The sequence below is a fragment of the Megalobrama amblycephala genome, linkage group LG4 (assembly GCF_018812025.1).
Source record: "Megalobrama amblycephala isolate DHTTF-2021 linkage group LG4, ASM1881202v1, whole genome shotgun sequence".
Lineage (NCBI taxonomy): Eukaryota > Metazoa > Chordata > Actinopteri > Cypriniformes > Xenocyprididae > Megalobrama > Megalobrama amblycephala.
The window spans coordinates 34,413,007-34,433,466 of record NC_063047.1 but is presented as its reverse complement, the minus strand read 5'-3'; the positions used below and the strand labels follow the sequence as shown (position 1 = coordinate 34,433,466).

The 20,460-nt window shown below is 40.0% G+C and overlaps 2 protein-coding genes across 13 annotated transcripts; one reads left to right on the top strand and one right to left on the bottom strand.

Annotated features, from left to right (window-relative positions):
• Positions 1 to 16: 16 nt before the first annotated feature.
• LOC125267407 (serine/threonine-protein kinase 32B-like) lies at positions 17 to 19,079 on the bottom strand. Of its 12 annotated transcripts, none has more exons than XM_048189006.1 (12): positions 18,138 to 19,079; positions 13,421 to 13,476; positions 12,489 to 12,652; positions 6,497 to 6,709; positions 5,553 to 5,590; positions 5,296 to 5,400; positions 4,978 to 5,081; positions 1,540 to 1,656; positions 973 to 1,098; positions 774 to 893; positions 433 to 497; positions 17 to 239 (listed from the first exon to the last, which is right to left on the bottom strand). In XM_048189006.1, the coding sequence occupies exons 1-12, from the start codon at positions 18,196 to 18,198 to the stop codon at positions 155 to 157; spliced, it is 1,254 nt and encodes a 417-aa protein (XP_048044963.1). In that variant the 5' UTR covers positions 18,199 to 19,079; the 3' UTR covers positions 17 to 154. The 12 variants fall into 12 exon arrangements, with proteins under 12 accessions (XP_048044963.1, XP_048044964.1, XP_048044966.1 ...); XM_048189007.1 differs by having other exon boundaries at positions 12,489 to 12,640; XM_048189009.1 differs by having other exon boundaries at positions 6,497 to 6,670; positions 12,489 to 12,640.
• Positions 19,080 to 19,195: 116 nt separating this feature from the next.
• Positions 19,196 to 20,460, top strand: LOC125267408 (cytokine-like protein 1). The gene is made up of 4 exons (XM_048189011.1): positions 19,196 to 19,348; positions 19,436 to 19,480; positions 19,704 to 19,850; positions 19,935 to 20,460. Exons 1-4 carry the CDS (start codon positions 19,196 to 19,198, stop codon positions 20,034 to 20,036), a joined length of 447 nt encoding a protein of 148 aa, XP_048044968.1. The 3' UTR covers positions 20,037 to 20,460.

The window sequence follows — 20,460 nt, the reverse complement described above, 5'->3', positions numbered from 1 at the left end:
ATGATAAGTTGATCTGAACGTCAATGCCCGAGTCTTTTAAAAATTCTAAATATTACATGGCATGCGGAGAAAAACTCTAGGAGGACGTCAGTAAAACACACAGATATAGAGCGGCGTCAGCAGGAGGGTTTGAGGGAGGATCGTCTGGAGGCCGTTAGCGCCGTGTGACCATGTTGTGTCGTCCGTCCTGGCGTTTATTCGCTGCTGGACTCTCCGACGCCAGCCGCTGCTGCTTCATCCTGACAGACAGACGGATCGATCATCAGCAGGTCCACCAATGATGCACTGAAGATATTCTTTACCAAAAACCCAAACTGTGCATCATTAGTGTCCACGCATGGTAGAAACTAAATCCCTTCTTTACGTTAACATACAAACTGCTCATAATTTTTTCAAACTTGGAGAGAGAAATAAAGGGAAGGTTAGACTTACTTTTCTCTGTTGAAGACCATGAAATCTTCTGTCAGCGTGTCTAAACTCGCCTGCATGTGCGTCGGCTGAGAGACAGACAGATGTCTAACGTCATACTGACACTGGGTGTTATAAGTCAGATTCAAGGCAATGTCATCTCGCCCTCATGTCGCTCCAAACCCGTATGATGCTCTTCCTTCAATTGACATTCTGATTGTAAGTTAAATGACCGATTCTTGAAATTGAAGAGCCTTTTTCCTGTTTATTACTGTGAAGCTGCTCTGAAACGATCTAAAGCTCTGTAGAAACTTTCCTGCCGTTGTGTTTGGAACGGCATCATGAGGGCGAGGAAATGAACGCACCAGCGGCTTTGAGTGTTTGTTTCTGCTCTTGGCCAGACGTTTCTTCTTCTTGTGCAGCGGTTTGGACTCCAGGATCATCTCCTCCAGCTCGAACGTGGGGTCACAGTTCAGACGGCCTTTCTGTGAGAGAGAGAGAATCCGTCAGCCGTGTGCTGATCATGAGCAGACGCAACGTGACGCGTGTATGAAGGCCTCTTACGTTTGGAACGAAACCAGGGGGGACGGATTTCTCCAGCACGGCGTCCCAGTTCACATCAGCCAGATACGGATCCTTCTGGATATCAGACAAACGTGACGGACGATTCTCAGGGTCTTTCATCAAAAGCTGCACATAAAACAAATGAACAGACCTGTTCGTAGGTAAATGATGTTCTTCCTCAGTGTTTCTGTCTTGTTTTCCAGCACAAATATCTAAACATTCTTAAATCAAGATGCATTTACTGGAGAAGAGAAACGACTGAAGATATTAAAGTGATAGTTCACCCAAAAATTAAAATGTTGTCATCATTTACTCACCCTCATGCTGTTCAAACCTGTATGACTTACTGTCTTCTGTGGAACACAAAGAAGATATTTTGAGAAATGTCAGTAGTGTTGTCTTTTTTTTTTTCTCTCTCTCCATATAATGAAAGTCAGTGTTGTTCATCAGAAAACCTTTTGTGTCCCACAGAAGAAAAAGTCAAACAGATTTGGAACAGCAGATATCCATCACTCAGGTTTCTGCTAATGTGAGGAGTAATGTTAAGTCTGATGAGCAGAAACTCACCCTGCGGATCAGAGCCACGATCCCGTCGGACCAGGCGGAGGAAAAGCTCACATGCTGTCCGTGGATTGTGTTGATGGCTTCAGCTGCTGTCGTGCTGGAGCGGATCTCGTACGGCCGCTGAAACACAGAGCGATTCGTTCCTGAGCGGCTTCATCTCCAGAGAAACGTCTGAATCCTCCGTCCTGAAGTCCCACTTGTGTTCAGACGAATCACATCTGTCAGACGCTCTTCTGCTGATTCACTCTTGAACTTATTCGACATTATTCTTCAGAGGCTTGTAAACAGTGTTGGGGACGTTACTTTTAAAAGTAATGTTACAATGTTGCGTTACTCCCTAAAAAGTAACTAATTGTGTTACTTTGTCACTTTTTATGGAAAGTAATGTGTTACATTTCTTTTGAGTTACTTTTTCTCACCTGGGCTGGACATACTGTATTTGTTTTTTAATTGCAAAAAGTTATATTTCTGGCAGATATAAAGGCCCTTTCACACCAGAAGTGAAAAGAATAAGCCATGTTCACATTTAGTCTAGATCTAGAATAACCATCATGTTCACACACACATCTGCACTCATGATTACTTATTTGAAAAAGTAACTTGGATATTTTGTTGTAAATTTAAACGCAGTACTTTACTAGTTACTTGGAAAAAGTAATTTGATTACGTTACATGTAAATCGCAATATGTGTTTTTCTGGGGTAAAATATGATGCACACATTCTAAACACACGAGATTCACATTTAGAGAATGAAAAAACAAGAAAAGTAATGTGTCTTCTTAGGCATTTTGTTTTAACAATAAAGCAGTTGTGTTTCAGTCATAAACTGAAAAAAGTCGATTCTTCAGATTGTTGATCTTTCTTTCACAGCCTTATTTCTCTCCGCATGCGTGAGTTATATGATTTCTCTTCAATGAAACACTTTCATATGGAGTTAATATATTGACCATACACTAAAAAATAAATCAGTGTCTTTGTAAATATCACAATATTTGTCACATCCACCAGCTGCGAATGCTCTTGCATGCCTGCAGAGGGCACTGTTTCCACTGACACTACACACATCATGGACTCAGTTTCCCACAATGCTTTGTCATCTGTGTAATCATGCTGTTTCCCATCACTTCATTATCCCTGTGTCTCTCTCCCTATATAACCCAGTTCAGTTGTTTGCGATGTCTTGTCTATAAAGTCGTACTGAGCGTTTCCCCTGTTGTCCATGTTCCTGGTTATTGATATCTGCCCGTGTCCTGATTTTCTCATTCCTGTCTCACCCTCTCGATTTGTTCGATTGACTGGACTGATTTACTCTGCTCTGACCTTCTGCCTGTTAAATGGACTATAACTTTGGATTGTGCTTCAATAAACTGCATTTGGATCTTCTATCGTTGTCGCTCAGTACTTGAAACGACTAACACCAGCAAATCATTACAGAAGACTTCACCACATGATGGATCCAGCAGTTCATATCATCAGCCTACACCAAGGTAACGGATCAATTGAAGAGTTTTTGGATATAGCATATGTGTCTGATCTCCCAGATTATGCTTTAATAGATTTCTTTTTTTTTTTTGTCATGGACTTGATAACCCACTGAAAGGGAATCCCTGAGTTTTTGGACTTCGCATTACTCTCAGTTGGTTCACACTTTACCGTGGAGGAGATTGTGAAGGACTCTTCCCCTCTTCCCGCCATACCAGTGTCTTCACACAAGATGTCTGCTTCACCTGTGTCTGCGGACAAGATGGTCTCCATACCAGAACCTCCAGCTGTAACGTACGTTACTCTAGCCATCACAGACGCCACGTTAGAGTCTTCAGCCGTCATTGACGCCACATCTGTGTTCCCTGTTGTCATGAACGCTGCACATGAGGACATTAAGGCTGTCCCTAGGCACTTGAGACTGGCTTCAAGCTTGGAGGACACACCGCTGACATCAGTGCCTGTACCCGGTCCCTAGACCAGCGTCATCTAGACCACCGGTCTCAGCACTCTCAAGCCTGCTGGTGCCCGCACCGTCCATCCCAGAGGTTGTTCCCTTATCCTCTGTTCTCCCCGTCACGGCAATAGCCCTTTTGTGTGTTTGGGCCGCACAATGCTCTTCAGCCTGTGAACCCGTTCCAGCCAATGAGTCCACTCCAGAACCTACGCCGGTCCAAGAATCTGCTCCAAGGCCTGTTCCAGCCCAGTAATCTACTCCAGAGACCACTCCATCCCATGAGTTCAATCAAGAGCCCGTTCTGCCCTGATACGACCATGAAGTTTGCCCCTGAGTTTCCTGCCTGTTTGGACACGGCCTCTGTGGCCAGTGTTAACCCCTCTGTTTTGTGATACAGTCTTGCCTGATTTTACCCTGCCGGATCTGCCCCGGGGGTCCTGTGGTCCTTTCATTGGCTGAGGTTTAGGGATCAGGGTTGGGTTTAGGCAATCATTACTGTGATTGACATGGCCAATGAAATGTTTAGAATCGGCTCCAGGGCGGGATTTCCGCTGAACTCGTTTGGGGGAAAAAAAAAAATCACGCCTGTGGTGGTCGTTTGCTCTGCCGTGGGGGTCTTCAAGCCCGTCTGTAAGGCCACCTACATTGCCTGCTCTGCCCTGGTCATCTGCCTGGTCTGGACCATCCTGGCCTTCTGACCAACCTGCATCACCCAGGTCCTCTACCCAGTCTTCCTTGCCTTTCTGTCCTGCCTGTGTCTTCAGTCCCCTTCCCTATGCATGGACCTGGCCCACCTTCCCTCCCCGGTTCCACCTCTGATCCACCTCCCACCGATTCTAACTTCTGGAAGCCACTCCGTCGAGGGGGGGCTATGTCACATTCACCAGCTGCGAATGCTCTTGCATGCCTGCAGGGGGCACTGTTTCCACTGACACTACACACATCATGGACTCAGTTTCCCACAATGCTTTGTCATCTGTGTAATCATGTGCAGCTGTTTCCCATCACAGACAGATCTCCTGCACGATTGCTGTGTGTAGTCTTCTTCATTGCCAGGTAAATGCTTCTAAATTCTTTGATGTATATATGATTGAATGTTTTTATTCTTTGAATTGGATTTTAATTATTGTCTCTGTTAATTGGTTAATAAATTATGTTTGATTATTCTAATTAACCTTGTGTTATTAATTCTAGTAGATCATATTACGTCCATAACCCCGCAAATCTGCGCTCGGGTTAGTAACAGACTGAAGTACAGTCAGGTGGAGCAGCGGGGCACACCAACTGATATTATAGAGCTCCGACTAACACATTGGCATTAGTTATGTTTACTTGGACTGTGTAGATCAGGGTGCCCAACCCTGTTCCTGGAGATCTACCTACCTGCAAAGTTTAGCTCCAATCAGTGTTAATCATTTTTAAGTTGGACACAATTAACAAAAATCAGAATTTCCCAGAATGCTTTTAAATGGAGCTCATGTGTTTGTGTCCTTGAACTCACCGACCCTTGTAAGAGTTCGTACGCCGTGATGCCGAGAGACCACCAGTCCACGCCGTACGAATAACCCGGACCAGCGTCCGCCTGCGACTCGAAGACTTCTGGAGCTGTTAGAAAACACACACACACACACACACACACACACACACACACACACACACACACACACACACACACACACACACAGACACAGCTGTTTCTCAGTTACTGTCAAACACAAACTCAATATCCAGTGGATCAGGATTTTTCCTCCAGTATTTCTGCAGTGTTTATGAAACAGAGCAGAGCGTTAAATCGATTATATATTGAAGAGATTCTCACCCATGTAGGGTTTAGTTCCTGCCATAGACGTGGCTTTCTCTGAGTCCTTCAGGACCGTGGCCACATTAAAGTCAGCGATGTGGACGTGACCTACGACACAGACAGCTGCTCTTTATGAAATAAGACCAAATGACTCATCATCATCATCATCATCATCATCATCATCATCATCATCACCATCATCATCATCATCATCATCACCATCGTCGTTTTTATTTTGAGTATCAGCATGGACTGATGTAAACAGTGTAACTCACCATGTTCATCCAAGAGAATGTTGTCTGGCTTTATATCCCTAGAGAGGGAACAACACACACACACACACACACACACACACACGTATGAACGTGTATCTGACATATTAAGCAGATCTTGTGTATAATTATGAGCTGCTGGTCATGCATGAGACAGTTTCTGGTTATTCAGTGTTTCTGGTCTCTTGCGGACTCAATCTCTGTCCATTCATTTTCCTGTTTTCACTGTGAAGCTGCTTTGAAACAATCTGTATTGTAAAAAGCGCTATAAATGAAGCTGATTTGACATGCTGGAACACTTTATTTAACATGGCATGGCATAACATATATACTCAGAGTCAGATACACGAATGATCAGGTTTTGACACAGGCCCACCTAATTACTGCTAATCATGATGATGTAAAACATTTGAAAAATAATGTTCAAGCTCGAGTAAATATATTTACCATTTACCAAACAAAATCACTGAAATGTTAGATCAGAAATATCCACCCTGTTCGGGACAACAACAACAAACAGTTTCAAATACTTATTATTCTAATTTATGGACATTGTGTACATTTTCTTAGACAACTCATGTGCCTTTAAAAGCATATCAGCGAATAACTGATCAGAAAATACATATATTGTCAGGTGCTCGTCTCACACTCAGTGTTAATTAGACACGCCTGACACTCGTTAACTGGCGTTTGGACTCATAGAAGTCAGTGTCGGGTCATCATGATGATCTTCTGATCATTACTCGTTCTTACCTGCGGTGACGCTCACCTGTCTGATTCATTATCATCTGGATCTCAACCTGTGGATTTACTTTGCATGGACGGATTGGAAAATGACCTCAGTTTGACATCAAGTTAAAGGTGCGGTAAGTAGATCTTGAACTATGCTATTGGACATTGCTGTTTATGTTAAGTATGAATGTTTAATGTGAAGGATGGGCTCTCACCGGTGGATGATGTGCTCGCGCTGCAGGTAACAGAGCGCTAACGCTAGCTCACACAAGTACAGCTTCACCGTCTCCTCTTTAAAATGAACGTTCTGCTGCAGATGAAACCGTAAATCACCCCCCAACAACAGATCCACCACCATAAACAGATCCTCCTCATCCTGAAACGAAAACCTGCGAGCCGAGAGAGTCTGTGTCAATCCACGGAAGAGGCTTTAAATACAGAGAAGTTTGATTAGTCAGAGTATGAACGCAGAAATCTTTGTGTGAGAAGAAAACATCATCAGCTCAGTGTAAATCACTAGAGGTCAGTGTAAATCAGTGTAAATCAGTGTAAATCAGTGTAAATCACTAGAGGTCAGTGTAAATCAGTGTAAATCACTAGAGGTCAGTGTAAATCACCAGAGGTCAGTGTAAATCAGTGTAAATCACTAGAGGTCAGTGTAAATCACTAGAGGTCAGTGTAAATCAGTGTAAATCACTAGAGGTCAGTGTAAATCAGTGTAAATCACTAGAGGTCAGTGTAAATCAGTGTAAATCACCAGAGGTCAGTGTAAATCACTAGAGGTCAGTGTAAATCAGTGTAAATCACCAGAGGTCAGTGTAAATCAGTGTAAATCAGTGTAAATCACTAGAGGTCAGTGTAAATCAGTGTAAATCACTAGAGGTCAGTGTAAATCAGTGTAAATCAGTGTAAATCAGTGTAAATCACTAGAGGTCAGTGTAAATCAGTGTAAATCAGTGTAAATCAGTGTAAATCACTAGAGGTCAGTGTAAATCAGTGTAAATCAGTGTAAATCACTAGAGGTCAGTGTAAATCAGTGTAAATCAGTGTAAATCACCAGAAGTCAGCGTAAATCATTAGAGGTCAGTGTAAATCACCAGAGGGCAGTGTAAATCACTAGAGGTCAGTGTAAATCAGTGTAAATCACTAGAGGTCAGTGTAAATCAGTGTAAATCACTAGAGGTCAGTGTAAATCAGTGTAAATCACTAGAGGTCAGTGTAAATCACTAGAGGTCAGTGTAAATCAGTGTAAATCACCAGAGGTCAGTGTAAATCAGTGTAAATCACTAGAGGTCAGTGTAAATCAGTGTAAATCACTAGAGATCAGTGTAAATCAGTGTAAATCAGTGTAAATCACTAGAGGTCAGTGTAAATCACTAGAGGTCAGTGTAAATCAGTGTAAATCAGTGTAAATCACTAGAGGTCAGTGTAAATCAGTGTAAATCACTAGAGGTCAGTGTAAATCAGTGTAAATCAGTGTAAATCACTAGAGGTCAGTGTAAATCCGTGTAAATCAGTGTAAATCAGTGTAAATCACTAGAGGTCAGTGTAAATCAGTGTAAATCACCAGAGGTCAGTGTAAATCAGTGTAAATCACTAGAGGTCAGTGTAAATCAGTGTAAATCACTAGAGGTCAGTGTAAATCAGTGTAAATCACCAGAGGTCAGTGTAAATCACTAGAGGTCAGTGTAAATCAGTGTAAATCACTAGAGGTCAGTGTAAATCAGTGTAAATCACTAGAGGTCAGTGTAAATCAGTGTAAATCACCAGAGGTCAGTGTAAATCACTAGAGGTCAGTGTAAATCAGTGTAAATCACCAGAGGTCAGTGTAAATCAGTGTAAATCAGTGTAAATCACTAGAGGTCAGTGTAAATCAGTGTAAATCACTAGAGGTCAGTGTAAATCAGTGTAAATCAGTGTAAATCACTAGAGGTCAGTGTAAATCAGTGTAAATCAGTGTAAATCACTAGAGGTCAGTGTAAATCAGTGTAAATCACTAGAGGTCAGTGTAAATCAGTGTAAATCAGTGTAAATCACTAGAGGTCAGTGTAAATCAGTGTAAATCACTAGAGGTCAGTGTAAATCAGTGTAAATCAGTGTAAATCACCAGAAGTCAGTGTAAATCATTAGAGGTCAGTGTAAATCACTAGAGGTCAGTGTAAATCAGTGTAAATCACTATAGGTCAGTGTAAATCAGTGTAAATCACTAGAGGTCAGTGTAAATCACTAGAGGTCAGTGTAAATCAGTGTAAATCACCAGAGGTCAGTGTAAATCAGTGTAAATCAGTGTAAATCACTAGAGGTCAGTGTAAATCAATGTAAATCACTAGAGATCAGTGTAAATCAGTGTAAATCAGTGTAAATCAGTGTAAATCAGTGTAAATCAGTGTAAATCACTAGAGGTCAGTGTAAATCAGTGTAAATCGGTGTAAATCACTAGAGGTCAGTGTAAATCAGTGTAAATCGGTGTAAATCACTAGAGGTCAGTGTAAATCAGTGTAAATCACTAGAGGTCAGTGTAAATCAGTGTAAATCAGTGTAAATCACTAGAGGTCAGTGTAAATCAGTGTAAATCACTAGAGGTCAGTGTAAATCAGTGTAAATCAGTGTAAATCACTAGAGGTCAGTGTAAATCAGTGTAAATCACTAGAGGTCAGTGTAAATCAGTGTAAATCACCAGAGGTCAGTGTAAATCACTAGAGGTCAGTGTAAATCAGTGTAAATCACCAGAGGTCAGTGTAAATCACTAGAGGTCAGTGTAAATCAGTGTAAATCACCAGAGGTCAGTGTAAATCAGTGTAAATCACTAGAGGTCAGTGTAAATCACTAGAGGTCAGTGTAAATCAGTGTAAATCACCAGAGGCCAGTTTAAATCACTAGAGGTCAGTGTAAATCAGTGTAAATCACCAGAAGTCAGTGTAAATCACTAGAGGTCAGTGTAAATCACTAGAGGTCAGTGTAAATCAGTGTAAATCACTAGAGGTCAGTGTAAATCAGTGTAAATCACTAGAGGTCAGTGTAAATCACTAGAGGTCAGTGTAAATCAGTGTAAATCACCAGAGGTCAGTGTAAATCACTAGAGGTCAGTGTAAATCAGTGTAAATCAGTGTAAATCACTAGAGGTCAGTGTAAATCAGTGTAAATCAGTGTAAATCAGTGTAAATCAGTGTAAATCAGTGTAAATCACTAGAGGTCAGTGTAAATCAGTGTAAATCACCAGAGGTCAGTGTAAATCACTAGAGGTCAGTGTAAATCAGTGTAAATCACTAGAGGTCAGTGTAAATCAGTGTAAATCACCAGAGGTCAGTGTAAATCACTAGAGGTCAGTGTAAATCAGTGTAAATCACTAGAGGTCAGTGTAAATCAGTGTAAATCACCAGAGGTCAGTGTAAATCACTAGAGGTCAGTGTAAATCACCAGAGGTCAGTGTAAATCAGTGTAAATCAGTGTAAATCACTAGAGGTCAGTGTAAATAAGTGTAAATCACTAGAGGTCAGTGTAAATCAGTGTAAATCAGTGTAAATCACTAGAGGTCAGTGTAAATCAGTGTAAATCAGTGTAAATCACTAGAGGTCAGTGTAAATCAGTGTAAATCAGTGTAAATCAGTGTAAATCACTAGAGGTCAGTGTAAATCAGTGTAAATCACTAGAGGTCAGTGTAAATCACTAGAGGTCAGTGTAAATCACTAGAGGTCAGTGTAAATCAGTGTAAATCACCAGAGGTCAGTGTAAATCACTAGAGGTCAGTGTAAATCAGTGTAAATCACTAGAGGTCAGTGTAAATCACTAGAGGTCAGTGTAAATCAGTGTGAATCACCAGAGGTCAGTGTAAATCACTAGAGGTCAGTGTAAATCAGTGTAAATCACCAGAGGTCAGTGTAAATCACTAGAGGTCAGTGTAAATTAGTGTAAATCAGTGTAAATCACTAGAGGTCAGTGTAAATTAGTGTAAATCAGTGTAAATCACTAGAAGTCAGAGTAAATTAGTGTAAATCAGTGTAAATCACCAGAGGTCAGTGTAAATCAGTGTAAATCACTAGAGGTCAGTGTAAATTAGTGTAAATCAGTGTAAATCACCAGAGGTCAGTGTAAATCAGTGTAAATCACTAGAGGTCAGTGTAAATCAGTGTAAATCACTAGAGGTCAGTGTAAATCAGTGTAAATCACTAGAGGTCAGTGTAAATTAGTGTAAATCAGTGTAAATCACTAGAGGTCAGTGTAAATTAGTGTAAATCAGTGTAAATCACTAAAGGTCAGTGTAAATCAGTGTAAATCACTAGAGGTCAGTGTAAATTAGTGTAAATCAGTGTAAATCACTAGAGGTCAGTGTAAATCAGTGTAAATCACTAGAGGTCAGTGTAAATTAGTGTAAATCAGTGTAAATCACTAGAGGTCAGTGTAAATTAGTGTAAATCAGTGTAAATCACTAGAGGTCAGTGTAAATCAGTGTAAATCAGTGTAAATCACCAGAAGTCAGTGTAAATCATTAGAGGTCAGTGTAAATCAGTGTAAATCACTAGAGGTCAGTGTAAATCAGTGTAAATCACCAGAGGTCAGTGTAAATCAGTGTAAATCACTAGAGGTCAGTGTAAATCAGTGTAAATCACCAGAGGTCAGTGTAAATCACTAGAGGTCAGTGTAAATCAGTGTAAATCACCAGAGGTCAGTGTAAATCACTAGAGGTCAGTGTAAATCAGTGTAAATCACCAGAGGTCAGTGTAAATCAGTGTAAATCACCAGAGGTCAGTGTAAATCAGTGTAAATCACTAGAGGTCAGTGTAAATCACTAGAGGTCAGTGTAAATCAGTGTAAATCACCAGAGGTCAGTGTAAATCACTAGAGGTCAGTGTAAATCAGTGTAAATCACCAGAAGTCAGTGTAAATCACTAGAGGTCAGTGTAAATCACTAGAGGTCAGTGTAAATCACTAGAGGTCAGTGTAAATCAGTGTAAATCACTAGAGGTCAGTGTAAATCACTAGAGGTCAGTGTAAATCAGTGTAAATCACCAGAGGTCAGTGTAAATCACTAGAGGTCAGTGTAAATCAGTGTAAATCACCAGAGGTCAGTGTAAATCACTAGAGGTCAGTGTAAATTAGTGTAAATCAGTGTAAATAACTAGAGGTCAGTGTAAATTAGTGTAAATCAGTGTAAATCACTAGAGGTCAGTGTAAATTAGTGTAAATCAGTGTAAATCACTAGAAGTCAGAGTAAATTAGTGTAAATCACCAGAGGTCAGTGTAAATCAGTGTAAATCACTAGAGGTCAGTGTAAATTAGTGTAAATCAGTGTAAATCACCAGAGGTCAGTGTAAATCACTAGAGGTCAGTGTAAATTAGTGTAAATCAGTGTAAATCACTAGAGGTCAGTGAAAATCAGTGTAAATCACTAGAGGTCAGTGTAAATTAGTGTAAATCAGTGTAAATCACTAGAGATCAGTGTAAATTAGTGTAAATCTGTGTAAATCACCAGAGGTCAGTGTAAATCAGTGTAAATCACTAGAGGTCAGTGTAAATCAGTGTAAATCACCAGAGGTCAGTGTAAATCACTAGAGGTCAGTGTAAATCAGTGTAAATCACTAGAGGTCAGTGTAAATCACTAGAGGCCAGTGTAAATCAGTGTAAATCACCAGAGGTCAGTGTAAATCAGTGTAAATCACCAGAGGTCAGTGTAAATCACTAGAGGTCAGTGTAAATCAGTGTAAATCACCAGAGGTCAGTGTAAATCACTAGAGGTCAGTGTAAATCAGTGTAAATCACTAGAGGTCAGTGTAAATTAGTGTAAATCAGTGTAAATCACTAGAGGTCAGTGTAAATTAGTGTAAATCAGTGTAAATCACTAGAGGTCAGTGTAAATTAGTGTAAATCAGTGTAAATCACTAGAGGTCAGAGTAAATTAGTGTAAATCAGTGTAAATCACCAGAGGTCAGTGTAAATCAGTGTAAATCACTAGAGGTCAGTGTAAATTAGTGTAAATCAGTGTAAATCACTAGAGGTCAGTGTAAATCAGTGTAAATCACCAGAGGTCAGTGTAAATCACTAGAGGTCAGTGTAAATCACCAGAGGTCAGTGTAAATCACTAGAGGTCAGTGTAAATCACTAGAGGTCAGTGTAAATCACCAGAGGTCAGTGTAAATCACTAGAGGTCAGTGTAAATCACTAGAGGTCAGTGTAAATCAGTGTAAATCAGTGTAAATCAATGTAAATCACCAGAGGTTGACGAGGAACGGGTGTTGGAGTCTCTGCATGACCTGCAGCTCTCGGAGGACGTTTCTGACTTCATCTCTCTCGATGCACTTCTGCTTGTTCATGTATTTCATGGCGTACATCTTCCTGGAGTCCGTCTTCTGCACGATACACACCTGCAGACCGTGCTTCAGTCATCACAATGACACGTGACAGATTTTCAACACTTTACAGTTCCATTTGCTATCAGTGAACATGAACTAATAATGAAAAATATTTCTAATGCATTTACTAATACGTTATTAAAAAGTTCTCTGTTAAAATGAACGAACATGAGCAATAAGTAGAACAGCAGTGTTTCTATTAACTGACATTAACAAGGATTCATAGACACTGTATCATTGTTAGTTCATGTAAATTAATGCATTAAATAAAGTGCTACTGATATATTTAAAGGGTTAGTTCACCCCAAAAAAAAAATTCTGTCTGCATTTGCTCTCCCTCAGGTTGTTCTAAACCTGTATGAGCTTCTTTCTTCTGAAAGAAGATATTTTGAAGAATGATGGTAACATTGGGACGAAAACTTGTTTGCTTACAACATTCTTCAAAATATCTGACATGCAGGACACACTCGGGTTAGTCCCTGCTTTTCTTTGTGAATTCAGACTGCATTTAAATGTGTGACGTGAGCTCCATTAATGTCTTCTGACACTGACACTAAAAATATCACAACAAATACAGCAGCCTTCGGCGTTACACAGAGAGAAAGAGATCAGAGTGTTTGTGCGCTGCAGCCTCCGGCACAACTCCATCAGACTCTGAATACAGATACTGAACAACACTGCAGGCACAAACATCACTCATATCACAATACTGTGTGTGTGTGTGTGTGTGTGTGTGTGTGTGTGTGTGTGTGTGTGTGTGTGTGTGTGTGTGTGTGTGTGTGTGCTGCTCACCTTTCCAAAGCTTCCCTTCCCAATGGCTCTGAGAATCTGAAAGTGGTCAAAAGAAACTGAAAGAGAAAACAGGAAAACACACGGTCTGTGTGAATAATTGATGTGCTGAGACTCAGATGTGCTCAGGATGAAACAGCCCTGTGTGTGTTTGTACCTGCGTAACCATATTTTAGTGGCAAATAAAGAAGTGAGCTGAACCTGAAACCTCATTTGTTTTGAAGTCAGCATCTGATTGGTTGAATTCTACAGGATTTCCAGCAGACGTGTGTGTCGCGTTCTTTAACGGTTCGGCTGGAAACAAACACATCGTGACGAGTTTACTGTTTACAACAGTGACGGTGAGCTCTGATCCGGATCAACTAAACGCTGGATTTTCAAATGAATGTGAAGTTCACGACACAGACTCTCTAAAATACGTCCAAGAGTTCTGATCTGTTATCGTAGGAACATTGATGCAATATCAGAGACTATAGAAAGGGATTTTGGTTATATTTTCACACCCCTAAACAGGACGAAACCAACTGTGATCGGTTGCTTCACATGTCAGACGGTCCTTGGCGGCCCTTGGCCAGTGAAAGCTGTGATTGGTCATCTCAGAGACTGTAATATAAGATGGACGACGCATCTCCACGTTCTTCCACTAAAGAAAAATGAAGCCAAAATATAAAAGAAATACCCACTGTTGCTCCGATTATGTCATTTGGAGCCCGAAACCAGAAACCATCTTGGGGAAAAAAGTCTTTGGGGCCCAGGGCCGGCCCGAGGCATAAGCGAACTAAGCGGCTGCTTGGGGCCCCCTGGCCAATAGGGGGCCCCCCAATCGTGTTTTTTTTTTTTTTTTTTTTTTACAATTAAATAACTTAAACAAGTGATATAAATGAATGAATGAATGAATACGAATGAATAAATAAATAATTCGAGACAAGAAAATTCTGATTTGCTGACAACTGCTGCTGTGTCTGCTAGCCTTTGAGTCATGCGCAATTGCGCATAGACACCTCGCGTGCATTGACAATTCGCGCCGGCGCGCAAGTGCACGTCACTGTAATAAATGTTATAAATGATAAGCCATGTCACAAAAAAGGATGTATCCCTCTGGTGCCGAAAAAAGAAAGAAGAAAAAGACAGAGGAGGAGAAAAAAAGAGCAAGATAAAGGTATGTTTGCATAATTATTTACAGAATGTTTTGTGCAGCAGCACAAATTGTGCTCATGTCACTTGAGGTAGCAGCTAGTCATGACTCATGATCTTATATAAGCCATCACCAGAGCTAACGTTAAATCGCATTATTAATATACATTTATCTAGGTGTATTTCACGTATTGATTATAGATATCAGTTTAAGTTGAAAGGGATGCCATATTTCTTTATTTCTTTATTATTTACTTATTAATATGGTGGCGAGTGATGTAGCAGTGCTATCCTCGGTAACACTTTAGAATAATGGTCCGTCATTAATAAGTAACTATGCAGGAAGTAATGCAGGACTAATGAGTAGATCTGCATTAACACTTGAGCTACTACTATTAAGTAATATAGAAACAAGCTTAACTAATCAGTAAGTAATATCAAATTTAGGACAAAGATAGTTCCTTATTAGCTAATCAATAATTAGAGAATGACATTGGCATCAATAATAACTAATAGGTAACTATGAGAAATTATAAAGAATTACTAATTAATTACTAATCACAACATTAAAGTGTTTGAGATGTGAGCAATTGTCTTTTTTTACTCTCAGTGTGGTCATAAAATGCATCATTAATTACTCAAGTGTTACCTAGTCACTATGCAGGAACTACTAGTGATCAGGACCATTATTTTAAAGTGAAAAACATGTTTTTCACTTTAAAATAATGGTGCAGACCACTAGTAGTTAATCTCAACATCGTCATAAAATGCATCGCTAATTAATCAAGTACCTAGTCATTTTCTTCAAGAACTACTAGTGATCAGGACCATTATTTTAAAGTGAAAAACATGTTTTTCACTTTAAAATAATGGTTCGTGATCACTAGTAGTTCCTGCATAGTGACTAGCTAACACTTGAGTAATTAATGATGCATTTTATGATTATATTCAAAGTAAATATTGTGACTGATTACATCTCAGACACATGCTAATGTTCTTTACAATTTGTCCATTAGTTAATAGTTATTAATGATGGTAATATCATTAGGTAATTACTGATTAGTTAATAAGGAACTATCTTCTAAATTTGATATTACTTACTGATTAGTTAAACTTGATTCTATAGTAGTTAATAGTAGTAGCTGAAGTGTTAATGTAGATCTACTCATTAGTCCTGCATTACTTCCTGCATAGATGTTTGTCTATTTTGGTTTTATTTAAAAGATTGCACATTTAATGCACATTTGCATTTGCTAATTATTTAATTCATGTTTTGTGACAGTTTGTATACAGAAGTTTAAGAATAAAGTATTTTAAGTATCGATTTTTTTTATTATTTATTTTGTATTAATACATAACCTCACTGTATTCATTTATAATGTAACATTATAGTGTGACATTTGTGTCAATAATCTTTAACCACAGGTGACTTCACGTGGTGGGAGGGGGGCCCCCAAATCAAATGCTGCTTAGGGCCCCCAAGAGGCTCGGGCCGGCACTGTTGGGGCCTAATGGTTAGAAAGTCGGACTTGTAACGCGAAGGTCGTGGGTTCGAGTCTCAGTAAGGGCAGGAAATGTAGGTGGTGGAGTGAATGAACAGATCTTCCACTCTCACGCCGAACCGTCTATGGAATGACCCCATTTAGATTAATAAACATGTGACGGGGTCATGAACTCTCTCTCAGACACACATCATGCTAATAACAGCGATCATTAAGCACTAACTCTTTTCTTTAAGACGTGTTGTTTGTATCATGACAGGTCACGTAAAGCTCCTGATTCTGAATGTGAATGTATTTGATTAACCGCTGAAGAGTCCGACTGCAGCAAACGTTTACATTCATGCATCTGGCAGACACTTTTATCTGAAGTGATTCACACATTCAAGGTACACACTGTTATCAGTTCAGGAATCGAACCTCGACATGCTCAACTGTTCAAACGCTTCCTAACAAGAAGTCATTTACACCCATATGAACCAGAGCATGCTGGGAATGGAGGAGACCATTCCAGCTTCTGACCTCTGACTGTGTTTCCTCTCTGGTTACTGGAATAGGTTAGGATTAGAGTTAGACAGTCTATAGGTAACATAGGAGCAGACTTCACATGAAAGACGTGAGCGCAGCGGTCAAACAGACGTCCGTCTCGCTCAGAGGTGTCCAGTCCTGCTCCTGGAGGACCTCCATCCTGCAGCGTTCAGCTCCAACCCCAAATAAACACATTGAACAGCTGATCCAGATCTTACTAAGATCCAGGCAGGAGTGCTGATGGAGCTGATGCCCTCAGGACCGGTCAGTGTGTTTACAGTGAAAAACTAAAGCAGCGCAGTGAATCTCAAACTCATCTGTGTGAACGGCTGCGATCACGTCACTCAGTGCTCAGTTCATCAGTGCGAAAGAAAGACTGATTATTATAAACTTCTCACCAGAACTAAAGCATCAAAGCGTGACAAACAGCCTCCGCACTGCATAAACGCCAAATATTACACAAAAACCTTCAGTTTCTGATACCCAACAAACACAGAACGTTCCCCTAACGTTAGTATTTGGTTCCAGTTTGGTTATTTTTTTGAGAAACAAATAATAGGAACGTTTTAGGAATGTTCTTTTTAGGTTTTATTATTTTGCAACCATAAAATAACGCTCCCAGAACGTTGCAGGGACGTTATTTTTTAATAACCTACCCTAATGGTTATTTTTTTTAGGTTATTATTTAATGACAATGTCAAAACCTTCCAATTAAAGTTGTTTTTGTATAATGACCAATCAGAGCTCTGGAATTAACAGCGCTTATGTTGAAATTAGATCAATCAAAGCGCGTTATAATGATCAGATAAATCAACTTTATAGTGTTAGCAGAGTTAAGCAGTGTAAAGCATAGTGTGAAAAGCACAGAAATCATGAATTCGTGGGTTTGTTTCTATCTTCATTTTCTGCGCGCCTCTGATCTGCACGCGCTTCTCCAGCACGCGCTTTCCCCTGTCTTGCACAGAAAGACGCGCACTCGCGGAATCTAAAAATCAATGGTCATTTCGTTTTACTAGCTGACTAACATTAGTTTATCGATCTCTTTAATGAATAATATGATTTCAGATAGATTTGACACCCTTATTGAAGAGAACGATGTTAATCGAGAAGTTCTTGTTAATGGTCCAAAAGATGCATGTCCCTAATAAATAAATGTACTGAAATCCTACTTTTAAGTCAAATAATTGTTCATTAATTGTTTTAATGTCTGTGAATAAATGTGATTTGGTGCTGAAGAAATGTCAAATCTGTGAACCTCGTGAAATCTAGTAGGCTATCTTACATATTAATGGACAAATTTAATCTTATTTAGTCTTCAATATGATGGATCATTTTTATTAATTAAACAATAAATAACGAGATATGTATTGCAATACTGATTATAAGCGTCCATACATCCCATCCCGCTACTATCGGAGCAGAGGTTAGTTAGGAGAACGTTCTAGGAACGTTACAATAATGTTGCATGACGATAGAATAACGTTCTACAAACCAAAAACTAACTTTCTGGAAACCAAACAATGACAGCTGGTACTTCAGGACACACGGTCCTTCCTCACCCTCCTCATCCTCCTCCAGTACCGGCGCTCTGCGCGACTGATTCACGCCCATAATCACCATCAGCAGGACAGAGATCCAGAAACATTCACCACACGCCGCTCGTCCTTCATCTCCACTGATGATGATGATGATGATGATGATGACTACACTAGGTGAAATAAAGATCCATCTCCTCCGTCCAGAGAGAGAGAGAGAGGTGTGAAGTGAGTCCAGAACTGAGGCAGAGAGACTCGAGCACTTAAACTGGTTCTGATGATGATCAGATGTCAGCTGACGTCACACTGTATGACCGCCAGAGGGCGACATTGAATTCTTCTGATCTTCAAACTACAAACTCGCCAGTTTCAGCATTAAAGATGTTTGTTTTCTGCTTTACACACAGAATCTGAGAAACCGCTGATCACTCATGACACATTTTACAACAAGTTTATCCTATGCAGGGCTGATAACTGTGGAAACTCATTTCTGCCGCATGAGAAAAAATCATGCTTTAGTATATAAAAATTATGACATAAAAAGACATAAATATTACATACCAAGTCATATTTTTGACATAATTATGACGTAGTGCTAATAGACCTAATTATGAGATTAAAAAGCCGAAATTGTAAGATAAGTCGAAATGACTGTCAGAATTGATTTTTAAATGTCATAATTTCGACTTTTATGTCATAGTTTTGGCGTTTTTTAAGTCGTGATTTTAACTTTTTATGCCATAATTTTTACATTCCATGAATTATGTGACAGAAATATGCTTCCATATATTCCATATAGGCTATATATTCTATAGAAGAACTCGTGTTGATATAATAGCCTAATTTATCACACACCTCATTATACTACCTTCACACTTTGTTAAATATTTATAAACTCTATTCCAAAAATATTTATCACGCACAACAAACATCTGCGCGTGCACTGGCTGGGAATGTGACGTCATCGGGATCGCTCTCTCTCTCTCTCTCTCTCTCTCTCTCTCTCTCTCTCTCTCTCTCGTTTATAGGGAGAGATTCTCCTCATCATCGCCACATCACATCTGTTTTTCAGAGAGACAGAAATGAGCGCGCAGACGAGACTCGTTTTTTTCATCTTTTTGCTCGGTTTGATTTGGTTCACGAGCTGCGCGCCGCCGACCTGTTACTCGCGCGTGCTGGAACTCAGCAAAGAAATCATGAATTCTTTGGACAAAATACATAAATCTCATCGCACGGTAAGTGAATCTGTTCTTGTCAATACGCGACACTGTATGGTTTTGTTATTATGGTCATGTATAAACTTTACACTTTGATTCTTGCAGAAAACATGCGCTGAACTTTTACCAAAGATGTTTCTAGACGTGCACGTGAGTGTCCATAATGTGAACTGACCTGACGTCATGTACTTTTGATTGATCTTGTTATCGAGTATAAATGATCTGTTGCAGTTTATATGAAGTTTATTCTGAAGATTATACAGTCAATGTGTGTGTGTGTGTGTGTGTGTGTGTGATATGGATCACTCAGCTCAGCCATGATATGAGAACATCTGCATCTTCTGGGTCAGTCTAATTCTCTGATGTGTTCCAGAACTCCTGCATCAAGTCCAAACTGCGAGACTTCCTGTATGTTACTGAGAATCTGCCCTCAGAATCCTGCCAGGAGAAGCCGCGCATTCGGCTCCTGAAGCGCCGGGTCCAGGTCCTCTACTCCATCATAAACCGCGCGTGTCATCGGGTACGTGAAGCTGTCAGAATGCACAAGCCTCTTACTGCAATTCTGTGACTGCCAGAGAAGCACTGTGTGTGTTTTCTTGTGCAGGATATGGTGTTTTACACGGATGACTGTGAGGCTCTGGAAACAGGAAACATCAGCCCTCGATACACTGAGGACCGGCTGGAACGTCTCATAGAGGACGCCTGAGATAAACACTCTCATACGCCACACCAAACATGTTAAACAAGCACACTTAGTCAGAGCCAGAGATCCAGATACCGAGTGTGTGTGTGTGTGTGTGTGTGTGTGTGTGTGTGTGTGTGTGTGTGTGTGTGTGTGTGTGTGTGAGAGAGAGAGAGAGAGGGGGTTTGTCCATGCATTCCACTAGCTTGGGGAAAAAATTCCACAGGAAATTTGCAAAATGCCAGTCATTCATCTCAGCGTTGGGTTATTAAGGGCTGCATGTTTGGCTTATTGACCACAACATGAGTCACATATTTTGTATGATTTTACATTTTCATTCAGCTAACAAAATTGATGAACATGTTTTTTCTGAATGTTCTCTAAACGTTCAAAATTTTATAAATGTTTTAAAAACGTTTTTTTTTTTTTTCTTGGTAATGAGAATGTT

Bases quoted from the DNA above. Each gene is read 5' to 3' on its own strand.
- LOC125267407 (XM_048188998.1), bottom strand. From the start codon at position 13,648: ATGCTGACTTCAAAACAAATGAGGTTTCAGGTTCAGCTCACTTCTTTA. The intron at 5,591-6,496 runs GTGAGAGCCCAT...TTCCCTCTCTAG, and splicing joins CGCGAGCACATCATCCACCG to GGATATAAAGCCAGACAACA. The intron at 894-972 runs GTAAGAGGCCTT...TCTCTCTCACAG, and splicing joins CCCCTGGTTTCGTTCCAAAC to AAAGGCCGTCTGAACTGTGA.
- LOC125267408 (XM_048189011.1), top strand. From the start codon at position 19,196: ATGAGCGCGCAGACGAGACTCGTTTTTTTCATCTTTTTGCTCGGTTTG. The intron at 19,481-19,703 runs GTGAGTGTCCAT...GATGTGTTCCAG, and splicing joins AGATGTTTCTAGACGTGCAC to AACTCCTGCATCAAGTCCAA. The intron at 19,851-19,934 runs GTACGTGAAGCT...TTTCTTGTGCAG, and splicing joins TAAACCGCGCGTGTCATCGG to GATATGGTGTTTTACACGGA.